We start from the raw sequence: 22,711 nt of genomic DNA on the forward strand, positions 1-22,711 counted from the left end.
GAGCAATTCCCGTGCAAAGCTAGTGTTGAGGCCAAGGCTCTCACTTCATGTGGATTGGAGGCTCGTGGAGGTTCCAGTCCTACTGCCTAATACACTAGCTTCTATCCACACTGAGAAAGTTTTGCAGGATACTTCCAAAGGTGTCTCAGTAGATATTGGGATATATAGGCACTTGAATCGTTGTCTCCTCATCTTGGTACATTGGAGATATACTTTCAATGCTCTGACTGGGCATAATGATATATCCTGTGTATCAAGTGGCCCTAGGACTGTAGAAAACACCGGGATGTGGAATAGTCTATCATGTTGTCCAGGCAGTTGATTTTTGGTGATAAAGTCCTGAACGAATAGTCCCATGACGACTTGAGTCAAATCGAGTGCGACTGATGTCCAGAGCAAGTAGTTCTGACGTTCGTGCTGCTGAGAAAGTAAGTAGTAGTTTCAAGTAGAAACAGCATTTTCTGTGTCAGTAGTTCAAGCGATGTCCGATCTAGCGGTTCGTAATCATCACTTCAAAGGTGGTGAAGCACGACATTCAAGTCCCAAACTGGAGCCTTAAAGGAGCGCTGATGCAGAGCAATTTCCGTGGACTGGTGTAAACTTTTGTTATTGTTTTTCTCCAGTGAGTAACCGGATGATATCCCAGAATTCGTGACTGGTTCATAACCTCTGCTTGGCAGTCTGTATGCGCAATTGAGAGTTTAATTATAGACAGATCAACTAAGGTGAAGTCATTTTTACTTCAATACAAATATATTATAAAAACAAATGAAACACTTTGAAGGTTAATCATCTGGCAGTGGTAAAAATGGTAAAAAACTATTAGGACGGAAAAATAACGAAGCCAATGTACGTCTCTATATTTTGACTAATAACCCTAATTAGCTTACTGTCATATTTGTATGATTTTGAAAATTAATAAGAACGCACGATCTGCTTATACTTATAGTAAATTTCTAACATGACAGCAACATTTATACATTGTATAGTTTGCCAATGTGGAATCCTATTTCACACACATATGCGATCTAGTGTGTGTTTTCTGTCATATAGATTCTGCTGAATGCTACAACAAATAAATTAGAACAAAATGCAAATAATGAATGTATAACAGACTAATTTTATAGCAACAATGTCAGACTACTACCTTCTTCAGGAATGTATCCATCAATATCCACATAAAAGAAATCATATTACATTCATTCAAATAATGGCATATGATGGGCATCCGGCCTCCTGACTGTTTAGGTGAAGAAATTCTGCTAAGGTAGACCGGAGCCCAGCCCCTATGTCCGTCACGGTCAAGGGAGCGGGCGCTGACCAATTTGCAGTTTGGTTTTGTAATTAGACCGTTGGCGAGAAACATTATTCGCTCCGCATCAGTGCCCGTTTAAATCTGCATTGTTGGTCTTCCAGCTTGAACGAGCATAGTAAGGAGCGTAGTTCAGGTACTTTAGTCAACTTGACTCCTGTTTTCATGGTGATAACAGAGCCAAGTGCCGCCAGACATGTCCTTAGTCCTTAGTATTTCACAAGTGACATAGGTAATCCACAATTTGAAGGTGAGTAGCTTTCATTGCAGTGAAGCCTTTCTTCCTGGCACAGGTCTCAAATACAATCCACACGTAAAGCTGGTACACTGAAGGATCCATTGTGTCGGGGATGGGAGTAGAGGGCATGATAGAACTTTGGCCACGATGTTGCGATCACCTGACATGTAACATGCCTTTATGTGCAGATTCAGATAGTCGACTATGTTGAAAAGTAGAATGTCGATTCCAGCAGTAGCAGGCTGTGATATCTTGTTGATCCCTGCTTGTTTATGTGGATTACAACTTTAGGGTTGTCTGTGTGAACCATCAGTAGTTTGTTCCTCAACCCATGAAGGTTCCGGGGTAGAATAGGCCTTCAGCAACCCATGCTTGCCATAAAAGGAGACTGTGCTTGTCGTAAGAGGCGACTAATGGAATCGGGTGGTCAGGCTTGCTGACTTGGTTGACACATCATCTGTTCCCAGTTGCCCAGATCGATGCTCATGTTGTTCATCACTGGATTGTCTGGTCCAGACTTGATTATTTATAGACCACCGCCATATAGCTGGAATATTGCTGAGTGTGGTGTAAAACGAAACTCACACACTCACTCATGTTTGTTCCCCAATGCTGTCGACCAGAGACGAAATAGTTTGATTACCGCTTTCATCTCCAAGTGGTTGATATGTTGAGCTTCCTGCTGCAACCTTGTTGTTCAGGTAAGCACCCCAGTCTTGTAGTAATACTTCTACATAAGGATGGTTGGTGTAGACCGGCTCTAACAAATACGTTCCTGCGCAGACATTCGACTGGCGAGTCCACCATAGTTGGTATGGTCTCAAGATGTCCGTTGTCGTAAACCGGTCAGGATGTGAAACCGTGACTCAGGAACTGCTGTCACAGACGTAGATGTAAGCGTCTTACTCTGGTCACATCCTGAGGTGACGTGAGCAAACTGAGTAGACATTGTCACTGTCATAGTGGTAACGGAGCAACATACAGCTACCAGAGGCTAAATCAGCCAATTTAGACATGACTTATGAAAGCTGACATTGCCTGTCCCTTGCATGTCTACAAACAGAATAAATATACTGCTACAAAACTTACAGCGAGCAGCGGAAGAACAAACAGACTCACATGCCAGACAAACTAAATGCGGATCAACCGCTGACAGTTATAATCTAAGTCCCAGTTGACGAAATTACATGCTAATAAATACCAATTTAGTTACAATTTTAATATAATATGATGTATATACATTAGTCAGATACTATATACGACATATATTTAGTCAAAGGACCAAAATAAATTAAACACTTATCTCTGTATCAGGACCCCAAGATGCCCCCAGCCGACGTCGTCGGGCGATGAGGAGAGAATGACAAGCATGGCAGGTCATGTGACCTTTGTGGCGGGAAAAGGGAGGCTTCCAGTGGGTGAGTGTATTTCACATCAGCTTCGTTTAGAAGGGAACCTCAAGGGATTCTAAGAGTTCCACTACCTTCGCAGAGAGGAAGCAATTAAGCATGAGTCAGGAAAAGGAAAAATAAAGACTATCATCAAAGTGCACAGGTTAAAGTGAAAATCACTGTGAAAATCAGAACATTTATTACAGAAAAGTTTCTTCTACATGATACATGAACGTGGGTGCACGCATGCACATAGTTTCCTTGTAGTTTTAGTTAGTGTGGGACGTGTATAGGCTACATGTGCGTGCGTGCGTGTGTGCGTGTATCTCTCTCTCTACGTGTGTACACACATACATATATGCAGATAAAGGAGTTTTGACAAGAAGAATTATCTAGGCCGATTTTTTTTTTATTTATAGGTCAAAACAAGTGATCAAGTGACTTCTCCAGATGAATGAGATTGAATAAATACATAAAAAAAAAAATGAATTCCTATGTTGATGGTGTCAAAGCACTTTCTTGTATATATGGGTGAGTGAACATGGTTTCACACTGCTTTAACAATATTCAAGCAAGATCACAGAAGGGAATGAGCTTAACACATTGTACCCATGTGAGGAATCTAACCCAGGCCTTTTGTGTAATGAGCAGACACTTAAAGGCCACATGCAACCAAAAAATCAAACATAACTAAAACACAGATATCCCTTGTTCATCATATAAAAAATGCATTGGTGATTGTGAAAAAACAAAAAAACAAAATTATAAGTGTATAATCGCAAATCAAAAGTGCAATATTTTGTACTTGGTTTACTTCCCTCAAAACAAAGCAGCCACGATACCGAACCCAGTCAGGGCCAGCAGTCTAAGTAACCTTAGCATCAGCATTTTTCGTTAAACTCCACTACTGAGTGGAAAGTCGCATGAGGTAACCTTTCAGATTGACCAATCAGAACACAGCTTACGAAATCACGAAAGTGGACATTCACACATACCTTTTGAACTTTTTATCTCGAAAAGGTTTGTACCTGAACGATTCCAAATGCTATTTAGCTTACAGTCACTTCCAGGTGACGCACATGGCACACGTTACAACTATGTACACAGTCGCTGAAAACAGTGTTTTGGGCAATATTCAAGGATGTGATCTTGCGGAAATATTAGCTAATGGTAACCATGTCAACAGAAACCCCAAAGCGTATATACTGCAAGTCAAATAACTGTGTTATATGCAGATTTTTGTTTGTGGAGAGATCTGTGTCAGTGACCTGAATATTTTGTCCCTCTGATCCCTAAGCAGTAGCTGTCGTCTGATTGGTTAAATTTGTTTAACCATCTCACTATCGATTGGACAGTCATAGGTCGCTCAAAGATTACCTGATGTCACCCTCTACTAGGGTTAGTTAGACTCAGTGGTGGAATGTAATGAGACTGTCAGGGTCGGTGGATGTGCACTCATGTGTAACGATGCCTTGTCATTGGCCGCTGGTTCATTTACCGATACGCTTAGCCAGCCCTCTGTTTATGGCTTATAAGCCCGATAGGTGTTAATGTCAAATTGCAAATGGTCAGTAATTGAAGTTGTGCAATGCATATTGTTATTAGCAGACAGGCAGGAAGACATATAGGTGTCAATTAACCAGACATTGAGTTTTCTGTCACGGAGTCTGTTTATCACAATCAACATGTTTTCATGTAATGAGTAGATTATTTATTTGTTTAGGTATACAACCAAGATTAGACTACTGCTCACGACCACATACTCCAGGCAGGCATACTGTTTCAAGCTCCGCGAACTTACCGCGCATGCGTTATAAGTGCAGCATAGCATAGCTGTTGACACCACTTTTACCTCCAGTGCTGGGGAAATTTAGTGAAATGTTTGATCTCCGATTTCACAGGCTTTTTCTTCATCGCAATTTTTTTTCAACTTCCTTGGGTGAATTGGCATTTTTGATGATTTGTTTTGGTAAGTGTACACTGAAAGGTATCAGAATCTGCAAAGTTGTGTTTTATGTTGCATGTGTCCTTTAACATTACAATTAGACACCACACATTCCATACTAACCTCTTTCTGGCAATCTTGCAGTTTATTCCTAAACTGCTTAGCAGCTCGTCTTCATCAAGCTGCAGAAGAAGATCACCATCTACCGAGCACTTCTCAAACATGCATGCATAGCCCTCAAACCCAACCTGCAACAGGAGGAATGTGGTATACATTATACACACTTACAGTTCCATAAATATTACATACACATTCACAGACCGGTATAAGTAGTGAGTGAGTGAGTGAGTGAGTGAGTGAGTGAGTGAGTGAGTGAGTGAGTGAGTGAGTGAGTGAGTGAGTGTAGTTTAACGCCCCACTCAGCAATATTTTAGCTATATGGTGATCAACAACATCAGCATCAATCTGGGCAATTGGGAGTGTGAGTTAAGTTTTACGTCGCACTTAGCAATATTCCAGCTATATGGCGACGGCCTGTAAATAATCGAGTTTGGACCAGACAATCCAGTGATCAACAACATGAGCATCGATCTGCGCAATGGGGAACCGATGACATGTGTCAACCAAGTCAGCTAGTCTGACCACCCGATCCCGTTAGTCGCCTCTTACGACAAGCATAGTCACCTTTTATGGCAAGCATGGGTTGCTGAAGGCCTATTCTACCCCGGGACCTTCACGGGTCTGGGCAATTGGGAACCTATGACATATGTCAACCAAGTCAGCAAGCCTGACCACCCAATCCCATTAGTCGCCTCTTACGACAAGCATAGTTGCCCTTTATGGCAAGCATGGGTTGCTGAAGGCCTATTCTACTCCGGGACCTTCATGGGCCCAGTATAAGTAAGGCATCATATTAACAATGAGTTAATAGTATGAATACACCATGCCTTTTAGAAAGTGGTCAAATGTAACAAATGTTATACATGTATATACCAAGTGAGCCATCAAACCGCAGTGGCTGAGTGGGTTAGACAGCTGACTTTGTGGTCTGGTGATTAGGTACCTGGCTCTGACAGTGTGATTTTGAAACCTGGATGGGACTAGTAGTATATAGAACAGTACTGGTAAACACATATAAGATGATCCACGACCTGACAAAGGACCCCAATTTGCATACTTGGGAACGCCCCACAGAACGATCCACTTGAAACAAGAGGGAGACAGGTTGTCTGATAAATATCGAGAAGTTCATTTCCCCCATGCGTTTCACGCATGAATTGTTATATTACACTCAACACAATATACTGAGCAAATATGTTTAGGACCACCGATCCATTTCAAGAAGCAAATGACACTTTCCTGGGTTTTTTTAAACAAAATTGTTGAATATCTAAAATGCTTGTCAATGCCCCAATCATCTATTTGTCTTCGTCTTAACTAAAGGTCAGCGTGGAATATCAGTATCTTATGCCTGAAATTGCAGTCTTATCATTCAAAGGAATATGCAGTGTTGTTTTAATGGGTAAAGTTGACTTTTCGTCTGCTAAATATTAAATAGATAATAACTACATATAGTTAATTGTGTTTCATTTAACTTTTTAATATGTTAAAAGTTATCTGTTACTGAATGGTGGTGGCTAAATCAGAGTAGCAAGGGGGAAATATTTTTATCCCATAATTTTGTTCCTATTTCTCTGTACAGGCTGATTTTTGTCCATAATTCCGCTGGTGATCGACCGGGAATACATGTCTTGGAAATTTACATAACCGGTTCCAGAGAAATGGTTAGAATTCAAACAATATTTCCAAATTTCTGTCATATTTTTATTATGGTCACCAAAAGTGTGTACAGAAACCTGAAAATACCTTTTGACATTGATAGGTCAGTGAAAATTTGTCGGTTTGGGGATTACTCAGTACCAGACACAGTAGATTCATCAGTGACTAAAAAATATAAAATACAGACAACTCACCAAAGATTACTCTTTTTTTATGACAAAGTATGGGAACAGTAAAAACCTGATATAGTATGTGTCAATTATTATACAAGACACAAAAATGCTGGAAAATTAGGCGGACTTACTCATTTATCACTCTCTGAATCAGTCTCGGTGTCTGAATCACATGCAAGTCCCAAGTCAATCACTAGTCTGTCAATTTCCCTTTCTACTGCGATTTCGCATTGCCAGTAACCATCTTCAATTGTTTTAACATGTTTACAACATTCCGACCATTCTTTTGCACCGATTGCAGACATCCTTTCATTCATGGCAACTCTTAAGGAACTTTTTGTGAACTGTAAGTTTTGTGAAGCGACATAATTTTTCACATTTGCCCAAATTAACTCAATCGGGTTTAGTTCTCCCTGGTGTGGAGGGAGACGTAGTACATCATGACCATGTTGCTTCAACATTGTGTCTACTCTGTAGACAGGGCCCGATTTGTTGGATTTTGCAAGAAACAATAGTTCGACTTTAAGCATTTTCTCATCAAATGTTATATTGTGCCTTTGTAGCCATGCTTTTATGTCATCTTTTCTGTTGGCGGTTGTCGGACATCTGTACACTTGCTTGCTATGATATGGTGCATTATCCATAACGATGACAGAGTGCAGTGGAAAGTTTGGGATCAACTTTTCCTGGAGCCATTTGGAAAAATTATCAAAGTTCATCTCGTCATGATAGTCTGCTGATTTGAGTTTGGAATAAAAAACAAGCAAAGCATTTGGAACAAAACTGTTTTCAACCCCTGCATCAACCACAATAAGCCGAGGTCCGGTGCCAGACGCGGGTTGAACCCCACTTATTACGACTTCACCCTCAAGTTGCCAACACTTTGGGATAATGTGGTGTACATGCAACCATGTTTCATCGATAAAGATGAGTGTTCGATTTTCTTCTCTGTATTTCTTTATTGCACGCAAGTATTGCAAACGCTTGGAAACAATGTCTTTACATTCCATTAAAAGTTTACAGTTTGACTGCGTTTTTCGCCACCTAAACCCCATGTCTTTGAAATTTTTTCGAAAAGTTTCCTTAGAACCCTTGTAGTTCAACTGGCACTTTGCCATATCATACATCGTATTCTGAGTGGGTAGTTGTTTTTTTACGCTATATAAACTTTGCACAAATTGACGGACTGCACACTGGTCGAAATCATCAAGTTTGTAACTGCAAGTTTTGGGTTTGCGCAACTTGGTGGGACTGATAAATGTAGGTCCACTCGCACTCCTACCACCTTCTGCCTTAATGCGCTTTGAAGTTGCCGTTGAGAGTCCAGTAGCAAGGCTACTTTGTAAAAGAGAATCTGCTTTGGTTGCACAATTTTTGTCCATATACATAATAACATTGTATGCTATCTCCCTTGCCTGAGAATGAACTATTTGCCCATGTTTTCATAACTTGGACATTTTTTACTACAACTGAAATCTGTTAAACAGTATTGAGACAGGTGTAAAACAGTAGCGAGACTGGTGTTAAACAGTAGCGAGACAGGTGATAATCAGTAGCGGTGTTGATTTCATGTCACGGTTAGCATGTATTGCATGTGCATAATCGTCCTGTACGCTACCTGTAGCAGCCAAGTGTACTCGCCCAATTCATTGTACCGCCTCTCTTGTCACAAATGCGTTTAGTGCGCAGGATCATCTAATATGTGTCTAGCAGTAGTACATAAAATGGTAGTATAGTATATAGTATATACACCAGGGCTTCAAAACAGTCCACAACCACAAAAAAACAAAAAAAAACCGAAAAAGACAATGTAGAAGTTCCGGAATACAAAAGGCATCTCTACAAATTCCACTGGTGGAAATGCACTCCAATTAGAAATATTGCGAGTGTATGGATTTAGAAATGCCAGGAACCAAGCTGTCGAGCAAAGCCTAGAATGAGATCCGATCACTTTGGTATGAGAAGAAGAAATACCACATATCACAAGCCAGATAAACGATAATCTGCGATCAGGTCACACCTTCTACCAGTGTTACCAGATCCCTTGCCAGTTTCTGGAACTGCATTTGTTGAACTTTCACGATTTCGTAGAAGATGGCAAAATAGTGGATTTCATCTGCATCTACCACCCCAACCAATTTCTACCTGCAGAAGGCAAACTCTTAAACGTTCTCGAAAACAACTCTCCGCAGTCTTTGAATCAGGTGACTAGATTTGCAAATGTGGTGCCCTCAACCACTGTGTCAACAACAAGAAATGCGTTATGTGAAAAACACAAATCGATGGACTACGCACCCCCGAACGTTCAGGACAACCCCATGAACTCCAGGAGGATGTAGAAAACATTGAGGAGGAACAAGATCAAATCAATCAAACTTTATTTCTGTACAAAAGCCATCGGGCCCATATACGAGGGGATGTCAATAAGTTTTGAACCTTGAGCATTTTTCATACCCAGGTGTCACAGCCTATGGTACGACAATGAACCTTGGGATGTAGCTGATGTGATATATAAGTTTTGGTATCCTACTCTCAGAAGTTATTGAACAGCTCACAGTGACAGAGAGAGACCCCCCTCACGGCAGTGAACATGAATAAAATTGAGTATAGAGCAGTAATTAAGTTTTTAGTTCTTGAAGGAAACTCGGCGAAGAACATTGAAGAAAGGCTTTCAGCAGTTTATGGGAAGTCTTCCCCTTCATCTGCTACCATCAAACGATGGGTCAATGAATTTAAGCAAGGTAGAGAGAGTTAGAGGACACCACAGGCATTTCACATGGATCCATCGAGACAATTCTTCACGAACATCTCGTCTTGTCTAAGTTATGCGCAAGATGGGTGCCAAGAATGCTTACAGATGAAATGAAGCAAACAAGGGTCACCATAAGCAACTCCATGCTAACCAGATACAACAAGAATCCCGAAGATTTTAACTTTAGGCTAGTAACCTGTGATGAAACCTGGATCCACCACTATGATCCTGAGAGCAAACAAGAATCCATGGAATGGAAACATGTCATTTCTCCCAGGACCAAAAAGTTCAAAGCCTCCAGATCAGTGCAGAAGGTAATGGCGACAGTCTTCTGGGATAGCAAAGGCGTCATCCACATAGATTACTTACCAAAAGGAAGAACAATGAATGGGGAATATCATGCTAACTTGTTCAGGCAAGTGCGACAGTCAATCAAGGAGAAGCGCCAGGGCGTGGTATTCTTCTACATCAAGAAATGCTCCAGTACACACCTCTCGCGCTGCAACCGCTGCTATCCAGTAATGCGGGTATGAAATCTTGCCGCATCCCCCCTACTCTCCAGACCTGGCACCAAGTGATTACCATCTGTTCCCAAATCTTAAGAAACACTTGCGTGGTTGTAGATTTCAGGATGATAATGAACTTATTGCTGCTACTGAGGCTTGGTTTGAGGACCAAAATGGCGCCTTCTACAGAAGTGGCATCAGCGCCTGGCAGAAAAGATGGAACAAGTGTCTTGACTCACAAGGGGACTATGTTGAAAAATAAATGTGGTTCATACCAATATTTTGTTTTTCTATGCAAGGCTCAAAACTTATTGACATCCCCTCGTACATACAGTTTCAACATACAACACAAGTTACATACATGTATACACACCCATCCACATACATATATACACATACTCTGAACTTACAATGTGGGTTAATAAGGGTAAAATCTATAAGCGTATGATATAATACAAATACTAGTGTGTGATGTGGTGTTTAATATAATCAGTCTTGTAATAACTTACATATGCGTTCATAGGAGTGCATTATATATAAACTGAGCAACTATGTACATTATTTGTCGAAAGTAGATTCTTAAAGTTAGACATGTTCGCAATGAGGTCACTGGGTAAATATTTACGACGTAAATCATCATATCATACAAATGATAGTAAAATGGTAGTCGTCCTCTAGGCCTCCTGAACAGACAGGACATGTTCTCAGATTTGTGTTAATTTTATACCATCGTCCTTCATTAAATTTTAACCTAAATAATCCAGCTCTTAATCTAACTAAATATTTACGTAATTTGTAATCTGCAATTTCAAATAAGTATTTTTCAGGGTTTAATAAGGTTTTGAATTCTCTGTACAAAACATAACGTGTACTGTTGTCAAGATCAGATCTCCAGTTTTGTTTAAAAATATCCACTAAACGCGTTTTAAATATTCTGATAAAACTTACATGATTTCCAACAGTTTGTGAAAGCCAAACAACTCCAAATCCATAAGAAAACAGCAAATACCGTATTTTTGAAGCCCATGTCTCATAACCTAAGCTATCAACATAAAAATTTTTTTATAGGCTTTCCTTGGAATTTGATCTTTATGCATAGTTGTTATTTTAACCCAGTAGTTTAGACAACAGGCAGCTGCGTTTACAAAAATGGGATAACGGTCACATTCACCATACAGCACTGCGTTAGGTGTCTGAGATCCAACATTTATGTATAACTTACAAGCAGACAGATGTATTTTCTCAATACATTAATATTTTTTATAACCCCACATTTCTGAAGCATATAATAATATTGACTGTATGTGACTATCAAATATTTTGAAAAAGATATCAGGTGATAACGCACCAATTTTTCTAAGTTTGCAATTTAATTCCATTAATGCCTTTTGCCACGTACGGAGAGATCTGATAATGACTTGCCGAAGCTAACATTGCAGGTGAACAGAAAACCAAGATACTTATAGCTATTGACTATTTTAAAATTATTACCTTTAAAGTACCATACATCTGTACCTTTAAGTCTAACTCCCCTCCTAAATACAACAATATTAGATTTATCAAGGTTAACATTTAAACCCTACTTGTCTGAATACAATGCTAAAATGTGTAGCTGGTTTTGAAGACCACATTTAGTGTCTGAAGCTAAACTAACATCACCAGCGAAAAGTAGCATAAAAATTCCTATCATATCCGGAAATAACTGAATTCCATGTTTTCTGTTTTGTGAAATTTCTGTGGAGAGCTCATTTATGAGTAGAGAATAGAGTACTGGACTTAGCATACAAAGTTGTTTTAGACCAAAAGGACAGTTAAAGTAGTCCGTGAAATGAGAATTACATTGTACGCATGATTTAACGGAAGAGTAAATCCTTTGAGTGCTAGCATCATTTTTCCATCCAAACGATAGCTTGACAACAATTTCCATAATTTATATCTGTCTATTGAATCCAAAGCCTTCTTAAAATCTATAAAAGCAACAAACATTTTCTTTCTTTTTTTTGCTCAGGCATTTTTCGATTAGCTCATTTAAAGTGAAGATATGATCCACAGTAAAATAACCTTCTCTAAAACCCGCTTGGGTTTCTAATATCTTGTTCTTCAGAACTGCCCATTGTGTTTCATCTGTGAGTAAATCTAGTATATGTTTTCTGTCATATATGTTATCTACAAATGTTTGTTCATCACATGGTTTCCATTCATATTTTACGTTTCCTGTTGTTGCTCATAGTTACTTTTTGCACATTTACAACTAAGTACTAGTGGCATGTGTTTGCTTTCAACTCTATCACCTATTTCAAAACTAATAAAGTTCTTGAATAAATTGGGGGATGAAATAATAAGATCAATTACACGAGATCCCTTGTCGGAAATGTATGTGAACTGACCTTGTTCATCACCTCTCATGCGACCATGAACAACAAATAAGTTAAAAACATAACAAAAGTTCGGAAGGAAATTCCCAAATCTGTTTACAACAGAACAGACCCATTTCAATATCCAGAAGGTGTGGCAGATGGTGCAATTGGCCCAAAGATGGGCTTACTTTTCGATGGCCACTGTGTTTGTCTTGAAGGTTATCTACAAGACCTGGATACACAACAGCCCGCTGGCCCACATACCAGTCCACAAGAAGACAGAAACATCCAAACCAATTCACACAACAACCAAAACCAGGAAGCCCACAACATGGAGTAGAAAAAAAGCACAGCTGGAGGTACAGATGGGCAAGGCATTGTCATACAGGTTTTCAATGTTCGATAAACAACCATCAATCTCGATTTCTTCCGAAATCTCAAGTGGGAGGTAATCCTGGGGTGTGTAGTCCATCACTTTGTGTTTCCACGGGATTGCTCCAGGATTTGTTTCTCTTGGTTGGAGAAGAAGATGTGGGATAACTTCCCCAGCAGGGTCTGGAAGATTTCGGCCACATCGGAAGTTGCTGTCTTTGTTTGTGGCTTGGGATCTACACTACCTCGGATTCTCGTATGTCTGGCTTGTATTAATATGTGGTATTTCCTCTTTGCTTCCCAAACAGACAAACGGCCTGATCAGATATCGGTGTAGGCTTCGCGCAATAGCTTGGTTCCTATCATTTCTATATCCATACACCCGCAACATCTCTAATTGGAGTGCACTTCCTCCAGCAGAATTTGTAGAGACACTTTTTGTATTCTGGAACCTCTACTTGGAGAGTTGGACTGTTTGGAGTCTTCTAGGCCCTGGTGTACTATTGTGGTCCCGTACCCCCATTCTATACACTGTTGCACATTTACTACCTACAATAAATTATGGTTATAATGAACTTGGAGAGTCCACCTTCACTAAAATAGACAGCATGCAGATGGAACCAAAACACTGTACAAACTGAATGACTTGTTTTCAATGACTCATGGGACTTTCCCTATGATGAAAGCGACATAAAAGTATGAACTGTTTTGATTTTGTAACAGACAAATAGTAAAGTATTCAAAGAGTTTGTGTGATGGCATGTGTACAGATGGGTGTTAGATGCAGAATCAGATGAATAATGGGAGATGGAATGAGTGGTGGGTGTTGGCATGAATGGGTCTGCAAGTGACTGCATGTATGAAATGAATTAGCACAATCAGGGAGTTTTCATGCAAACTTTGTAGTTACTGTAGTACGTTGTTTCCCTGTTTGATTTTACCATGTTCACAGCAATACCTGATTGATCCAGTAGACAACATCCTCAACACTCCACAGTGGCACCTGTTGAGACAGCTTGCGAGGTATCTCCTCCCCGATTATCTTCAATGCTTCTGCAGCCAGTTGGGATGCTGTAGAGTTAGGGGTGCTTGCCAATCGCTTCAGGGGTTCCACACAGCCAATTTCATATAGTTCCTATGTCATACAATTCCAAACCATTTAAAATGGCACAGTAACCTGACAGTCTTACTTTCCAAAGAGCTTGAGGAGTTTTTGAACTCATATGATGCAAAAAATATATTAAATTAAACAATAACTTTCAATGCACATATTTTCCTAAAGAAAACTATCTCTATCATAGCATACCCATGAATTCCTGCTTGACTCAACCAACTGTGGCAGTGAAAGATAAAATTCAAGCAAGTAAATGTTAGGGTTAGAGGGGTGTGTGCTGGTTAAACATTTCACACACAAATTGATGCATTAATCAAAATGTTCTTCAAACACTTTTCCAAGGTAACGTCAGTAGATGCCAATGTTTTAATGTTCATAAATCAGAGGATTTACAGATCTGCTAATCTTTATTAAAGTAAACTATTGCTTGCATACATGACATTAACATAGAAAAATGTGTAGATGTATACACCTGCCTACACTTCTTCATAAGAGGTTTATATGCCAGTTAACCCATGCTTAAAGAAGAAGAAATTCTTGCCAACAACAAACCTCCTTTTTGTTTTGTTCAGCCTTGATTCCTGCTTCCATGGCAAAGTGGAAAGCAGCTAGAGCTTGAGCATCCTCCCTCTTGCTTGACAGGACTGGGACTAGACGACGAAGCCAGCCCAGGGACCGTCCTTGACGATGTGAGGTGTCCATCTGGGCAAACTCTGCTGGGTTATGGCTGGCAAGAAAAGGACTGACCAACCCTAAGGTGCCAGATGCCTCTACTGCAGCTTCAATCTCCTTGTTAGCTACCAGCACAGCAATTGCCAGACATGCATAGTATCTGACACTGTCATCATTTATAAAGGCGAGAGGAAACAACCACTCAGGAACCTTACGCTTCGTCATCTGATGTTGGTTTTCGGGGCCACCATACAAGGCCAAGTTTGCAAGGGCTATTGCACAATGTCTCAGGGTCAAGCGGTCATTACAACGACACCAATGTAAAATAACATCCAGACCACCAAGCTGGATGACATTTGTACATGTATCTTCAGATGTTTTAAAAAGGCTTTCTAGAATTCCTGTACTTGTACGGGCCAATTCACAATCACCTTTAGCTGTAACTGTCATCTTTACTACTGTCTCTAACCCAGACTCAGCCACACGCCTTCTATTGCCTGTTGTTAGCACTTGTTCCAATAAAAATGCAGAAGCAGTTCGTAATTCCTTATTACTGGATGCACAGTTATTGACTATTATGTCCAGGGCCCGTTCTGTCCTCAGGATATCACACAGACCATAAGCAAGGTCTCGACCATATATCTGCATTGACCATGCTTGAGCTATCAGTACATTCAGTTCTTGCAAGGCATTGATCTGTTCAGGAACAGATCCCATCTGCAGCTGTCGAATGTTCTGTTTCAAGGAATGAGAGTATATCTGAAAACTGGATTTCATATTGGCTTTAAGTTTGTTGGCTTGCTCACTTGACTGACCTTGACTTGATTTGACCACTTTCACTGATGTTGATGTCTTCTCCACACAAGTGGATATTCTCCCTGAAATGTCATCCTCACTGGTGCTGCAGCCAAGGCTTGACTTGCTGTCACTTGAGAGAGAATGCTGGCTATAAACGTGACTAAGATCTCCTGTCTGAAGCTCTTCATCTTGCATGATAGTCTCTAAAAATCGACCAGATGACACTCGTACCATTCTGCCCTGACTCTCGCCAAGCTCAACTTTCTCAAATGCTTCAGCACGGGACAAATCAAGGTAAACTTTGGAACACTCAGATACATTTGTGCCTCCATTGAAATTCTCTGCCATACTAACTAGGTTGGATAGTTTTGACTGTGCTTCATCCGGTGAGTTCAGCAATGCAGCATCTGACTGTGACCTCTGCAAGGCTTTGTATGGGTCATTCTTACAGAAGATGCCATCCTCTTCCTGAGAGAAACCTGAAGCTGAGTGCAGACGCCGTACACTGTGACCATCATTGCTGATATCATTGTGCTGATCAGACTCTGGCTCATCCAAGGAGGCCATTGTGTATGCTATGTGAGGCAGTGTGTTGAACTTCAGGCCACCTCTTCCACACTGATCACAGCCTGAAACATATCATCATAGTGAAGAAAATGTTACAAAAAAAGTGTTAACAATACATACAAAATGAAACATACAACTTTATGGTTGACAAACTGTTATTCATTGCATAGAGTGATGTTTTGATGCAGATTCTTACATCGTTATCAAGCTAGACAGGAATACTGTAGGCAATTTCGTTTTACTTCCCACACAACAAAGCAAATCCTGCACATGGCTTATTATAATTTCCAGTTGTCGCAGTCACAAAAAAAATGAAAAACATTTTTACAGACCAGTCAAAAGGCTTCAATACAACTAATAACCTATGACTTCAAAGCATTTCGCACGAACCGTACAACACATTCAAAGTTCAGAGGCATGTAATTACCCCAAACATCGTATAAATTCAGGTAGCTTCACAAATTATCATTGTGCCGACCATTGTGCACCATCTAAAGGTCACATGCAACCAAAGCATCAAACATAATGAAAACACAGTTATCACTTATTCATGACATATAATATGCATTGCTGATTGTGAAATAAGAAATGAACAAAATTATAAGCATACAATTGCAAATCAAAAGTGCAATATCTTGTACTTGGATCTACTACGCTCGAAACGAAAGACATATAATATGCATTGCTGATAATGAAAAAGGAAATAAACAAAATTAAAAGCATACAATCGCAAATCAAAAGTGCAATATTTTGTACATGGGTCTACTATGCTCAAAACGAAAGACCTGTGATACCAAACCCAGTCAGAGCTGCTGGATGTGCACTCAAGTGTAACAAAATCTTTTCATTGGCTGGCTCATTGGCCGATACACTTAGCCGGCTCTCTGTTTATGGCGTATAGCCTGATAGGTGTATATTTCAAACTGCATGTGGACAATGACTGAATTTGTGCATTGCATATTGTCATTAGCAGACAGGCAGGCAGGCAGGCAGGCAGGCAGGCAGGCAGGCAGACATTCAGGTGTCAATAAACCAGACGCTGAGTTTTCTCTGTGACAGAGGCTGCTTATCACAATCAATATGTTTTTTATGTAACAAGTAGATTTCAAGCTCCACGATCCTATTCACTGCACATGCGTATGGACACAGCACAGCACAACATAGCACAGCTGTTGAAACCACTCTTTCCCCAAACTCTGGGAGAAAATTATTGAATCATTTGGACTCTGTGAACATAATCATTCAGTTTCTGGGGGCAGTGGACTGCTGCGTATAGTGGCTGGCTTCTCCACCACTGCATTCAGAGTTTTTGTCTGAATTTGTAGACACTTCAAAGTCAATGTTATCTGGCACACAAATATTACTGGGTCTCAGGAACCTCCGATTCCTGCAGTTAGTCTTTCCATCACTTGTTTTCCCCATGTAAGACCTAGGCGCACTTGGCTTTGACTGCACTTAGACTGGTATCCATGAGTTTTTCACTGTAACATAACACTGTCCACGAATGAGGGGAGGTAACTCCTTGCACCACAGTCAGTCATAGTAAACTTGTATTTCTCGTCTCATCTTGTGACTCTCCTTCACACTGACCTTAAAGTCAGTTGCAGCAGTGGATCTGCTGCGAGTATCGTTGATTTCAAGCAGCATCCCAGGAACATTTGGGCTGGTTATAGCCCCAGTCCATCCACAGGTGTGTTTCCCTAAGCTAACATTGCTTTATATTGGTCTTTGGCCTTGATCATAATGTTCTTCACCATTTGAACAGTGCGTTTCACCTGTCCATTACTTTGCGGCTACAACAGGCTGTTCATTACATGACGGAAGTGGTAGTCCCTAGCAAATTTAGCAAATTCACTGGACACATACTGAGAACCATTGTCACTCATCGCAGTGTCTGGGATGCCATGCTGGTACACTTGTCTTTTCAGCTGCAAAATAACACACTCACTTTTCAGGTCATCTTGGCACACTCAGGCCATTTGGAGTAGTAGTCTACACATAAGAGGTAGTCATGATTGCGATATTCAAAGATATCTTTAGCAACCTTTGACCACTGTCTGTTTGGAAGGTCTCGGCTGATCACAGGCTGTTTTGTGTTAGAGTTTTGATTCTTGGCAGACACTGAACACATTGACATGGTTCCTTCAACATGTTTTGACATACCGGGCCAATACACAACATCGTGAGCAAAACTCTTACTCTTTACCAAACCCAGATGTGGTTCATGAATTAGCCTGAGAATTGCTTTTCTCATGGACTTTGGCACAATTAGTCGATTTGTCTTTAACAGAATGCCATTCATACTGGCTGTCTCATCTTGAAAACTCTAGTATTCCCTAATTTCAGTTGGAGTTTCTTCTTTTGACTAAGGCCATCCATTCTGTTCTGCTTCTTGAAGTTTTTGCATCACTGGATCATCTTTCGTTGCTTGCTGCAATTCAACCTGTATCTCTGGGGCGACTGGTAAGTGTGACACAGAGCAAAAAGCATATATTTTTATGCAGTCTACAGGGGAACACCCTATTAATTGATAAACTTATAAATAACATCAAACAGGCTTATGCCATTGAAAGGTTTATTGCTTGTAAGAATAACAAATATAATGCCTTTGAAAAAAAATGGTCACCACTCACAAAAAGTTTCAAACTTTAAGTACCCATAGATTTCATCTATATCGTCTTTTATTTGTGTTACTTCTAAATGTAAACAATCTACAATTACTAAACTGAGCTGTCCAACTGTACAATCTTAATAACGCTTTTAATATTATGTCTGGTTGTTGTGTATAACTGTGACAGCTGATACTGACTGAATCTTCTCCCTGAAAACATTTAACCATTTTTTTCAGTTTTGGGACTCAATATCTAGAATCCCTTCAGATAAATCGTTGAGTCTTACTGTTCTATTATAGACTTATAACCATACATTTTGCAAACTCTATATGTAGCTTGAACACACAATCTTAATTTGAGAAAGTAACCATGATTGCTGTTTATTACTGCCTCTGTAGCAATTGATTGTCTTTACTTTGAAAACATTGTACCATTCTTTGAGCCTTTTAACTCAAAGGCTGCAGATTTTTATTCAGGCAAATCACATGTACTTCCGATTTACTTTTGGCTTATAGCCATACATGTTGCAGATACTATACCACTCTCAAATCTTTGCACATCAAATATGTGTATACACCTATAGTTGGACAAAGCCCATCTGATATGGTGGTTCATATGCTTATAGTTATGCAGTGGCTCTGTCTTTGCAAATTGTTTGCCACTCTTCAATCACTGTAAATCAAGAAATTAACTTGTCAATAAATTAATGCGCCTTCAAACACACTGCCTAAAATGTGCCAATAAATTAATGCACCCCTCTTTACAGAGGTAGGTATACCAGGAAGTGAAAGTTGATAATGTGTTCGGAGTTATATAAACAAGTTCGCCATCAAATGTTTACCGCTAACTGGCAGTGAGAGGAGTTCATCTCAGGATGTTGTCCTAACAACAAGTACTCAAAACATAAGCCAGTCACCTCGGTTTCAGTTGACAAGATTAATAAAGATGAAAGGGCTTATCTAGACTGTCATTTCTTAAACTGAGAAAGTGTCAGAAAACCTGGACAGCAGTGATAACATTGGCGTTGACCTCAGGATTAGTGTGATGAAACCCATTCATGCCAGGTGGATGGTATGGGCTTTCGAAAGCGTGGCTAAGAACTGAGATGCTGTATTACGTGGGTGGCAATTAGCCAGACTGTCTGGTGTATTTAAGTGATTAACAGGAAATGACGCTATTGTGAGTACCAGAGACTGTGAGTACCAGAGAATGTTATTTATTGCTGTGTAAGTGCTCATGTCAGCAACAATAAAATTTTGAATCCTCACTTTAATTGTCTTCAGTTATTATCACATTGAAAAAGTAGACTGAAATGCGTTTAAAAGATAATGCGAGGAACAAATACACGCATTTTTCCCATTAATTTATCATTCGCATTAATTTCTTGATTTACAATATTGTCTTTTTTAAAAATCCTTAGACTTCTAATCAGACAACTTACCTCGGACTGTGTATCTCAATGGCCTTCTGGTATTGCTACTAGCCTGTGGTCATTTGTGCCTTTCTCGAATTTTGTATCTCTGACAATCAGATTAACTATATCTGATGTTAGGTATCACTGGCTTATAGCCATGAAATTAATTGCTGCGATTCTGTAAGCAATTCTAGTACTGCCATAGAATTACAACCTTATATTGTCAATGCCCATCTGTTTGCTCTTTGTATTGAAGCCTGCAATACATTCCCATGAACAATACTCAAGTGATTGTGTATCTAGCATGCTGGAAATAACAAAAATGAAAAAAAAAATAACACAGGGTGACTCTTCCATGGCAGTGATTGTGTATCTAGTTTGGTGGAAATTACAAAACTGGAAAAAATATAAATAACCCAAAGGGTGACACTGTTCATTTCCATGTCAGGCACAAGCTCTTCACTGGACTCTGGTAAGTATAGTCTGCTGACAGCATCCAAAAGAAGGATCTCTTTTCCAGGCTTACAACACATTAATGTCATGCCTTTGAATGCTTATCATGAGATGCTGCAGTCTTACAGGTGCTTGAGCCGATGGTTTTCTGAATATGGCTTGGGGAGGTTTGTGATCTGATTCAACCATAACTGACCTGGCAGAGACATAGTGATGAAATTTGTGACAGCCAAGTATTATGGCCAAAGTCTCTCTTTCCATTTGGACACACTTCTGTTGTGTGTACAATACATATGCTATGGGATGATCATCATTTAGAATCACAGCACCCAAACCTTTTGAACTTGCTTCAGCATTCAAGGTAAGAGGCAAGAGGTTTCTTGCCATCAAAGTATGTCAAAATCGGTGCTTCAGTAACCATTTTCCTCAAATAGTAAAAGCCTTGTTCTTGTTTCCCAGTGCCATTCTACCTGTTTCTGGAGCAGTTTTCTCAGTTTTGCATTGACCTCTGTCGTGTGAGGCAGGAATTTGCTCAGATATTGAACAAAGCCACAGAAAGTTCTGCTTTGTATTGTGGTCAGTTCAACAGCTCTGATCTCTTCCAGGTCCAGTTTAACACTGTCCTTGAACAGAACATGTCCAAACATGTCACCTCCTCACATCTGAACTTGCACTTGCTTGGACTCAGCTTCAGGTTGAATTCTTGAGCTTTTTGGAGAACTTTCTGCAAGGCAAAGTCATGGTCTTCTGTTTTCAACCCCTATACAAGGACATTGTAAAGCCATGAATGATGTCACACATGAGCAGTTCCTGATGCAAGCATTGGAACCAGCTGAAACAGTCATCTGATGACAAATGCTGTACTCGTACTCAGTGTAATACAGTGCATACAGTAAAACCCATGTGGGCCTTTTTGTTTACTTTTGTGCACTTCCCTAGTGCAATTCCATTCCATGTGTTGTTTTCTTGAAACAACTGTCACACTGTTGAATTAGATACATTTGATTGCATTATATAAGAAACGACCAGCTGACTGTGAACAACTACAAACTATTCCTCTGTCAACAACCATTGCATCTTAAGTGGGTGCACAAACATCACAAAATAGTTCAAAGCAGGAAATCCTGCCACAAATTTTGCAAATAGAAAATAAATATCATCAGAGTTTACATACGTCAGCGCTTACATGGGATGGTCTGTTGTATCAAAATGACATTGTAAAATTTTGAATGATACAAAGGTACCTTGTGTTTAGAATAGTTATCGTTTATACATTATCGTGGCAAGGTTTACATTTGTTAATGTCACAATCGATACAACATCATATTTCCTTTTGTGTCTGAAAATCCACAATACAAGGATACAGATGCATGACTGCCCCCTCACATGATATATTTTGAAGCTTTTGAAGGAGTGCTGCAAGTGCAACATTAAAACATGTTGAGGTAAGACAGCCATTCTTCACTTTCCTCTTAACTCCTGAATGGTGGTTAGGCGTGTGTTGGACAGAGGAGGACAAGGTATGAACATCCTGACAACCTCAGGGTCAGCATTCAAGGTAATTTGTGTGTGTGTGTGTGTGTGTGTGTGTGTGTGTGTGTGTGTGTGTGTGTGTGTGTGTGTGTGTGTGTGTGTGTGTGTGTGTGTGTGTGTGTGTCTGTGTGTGTGTGTGTGTGTGTGCGTGTCTGTGTGTGTGTGGATCAGGAATCAATATTCCTAGTGACTGCACTGTCACAAAAAATGTCACGTTTTCGGTATCAGTGAATGTTATGGACTCATACATCAATTTAAATATTTGTTCTAAAGTTACCTTTCAGAGATATTGAAACATGAGCAATCCACCTTCTTAAGACTTCTTGTACGTTTTTACTGCACTTCATACCCCATGTCCACAGGTTTGTTTATGTTCATACGGACCATTCCATCCAAACATCTAAGGTTGTCAATGATCATTCTGAAATATTCACATATTGATAAATTAGTGTTAACAATATTGTCGCTATATCCAAACAGAATAGTTAATGTATATATGTTATGCTAACAAATGATTCTAACGTAAATTAATTTTGCTACGTTTTCCTGAAGAAAGGACTAAGGCGAACGCCCCCTTACCCAAGTAGTTTGTTCCGTTTGGGTTTTACTAAAAGAGGACACGAGCGACATAAAGGGCGCTGGCATTAATGCCTCCTTGTGTATTTGTTCGTTTCAGCATCTGATTTTGGAAACGTGATCTTTGCATCGGATATCGGTATCAGT

The 22,711-nt window shown here is 39.8% G+C and overlaps 1 protein-coding gene across 1 annotated transcript in view; it reads right to left on the reverse strand.

Moving 5' to 3' along the window:
• Window positions 1-22,573, reverse strand: part of LOC137296448 (NAD(+) hydrolase SARM1-like) — a 50,446-nt gene extending 27,873 nt beyond the window's left edge. The window contains exons 1-4 of the mRNA XM_067828243.1: window positions 22,266-22,573; window positions 14,492-16,038; window positions 13,784-13,960; window positions 5,010-5,134 (exon numbers count right to left, since the gene is read on the reverse strand). Coding sequence (XP_067684344.1) covers window positions 5,010-5,134; window positions 13,784-13,960; window positions 14,492-16,038; window positions 22,266-22,335 — 1,919 coding nt within the window. The 5' untranslated portion in view covers window positions 22,336-22,573. The remainder of the gene's footprint in view (window positions 1-5,009; window positions 5,135-13,783; window positions 13,961-14,491; window positions 16,039-22,265) is intronic.
• Between the last annotated feature and the right edge of the window lie 138 nt (window positions 22,574-22,711).

This window comes from Haliotis asinina, chromosome 1, assembly GCF_037392515.1.
Source record: "Haliotis asinina isolate JCU_RB_2024 chromosome 1, JCU_Hal_asi_v2, whole genome shotgun sequence".
Classification (NCBI taxonomy): Eukaryota; Metazoa; Mollusca; class Gastropoda; order Lepetellida; family Haliotidae; genus Haliotis; species Haliotis asinina.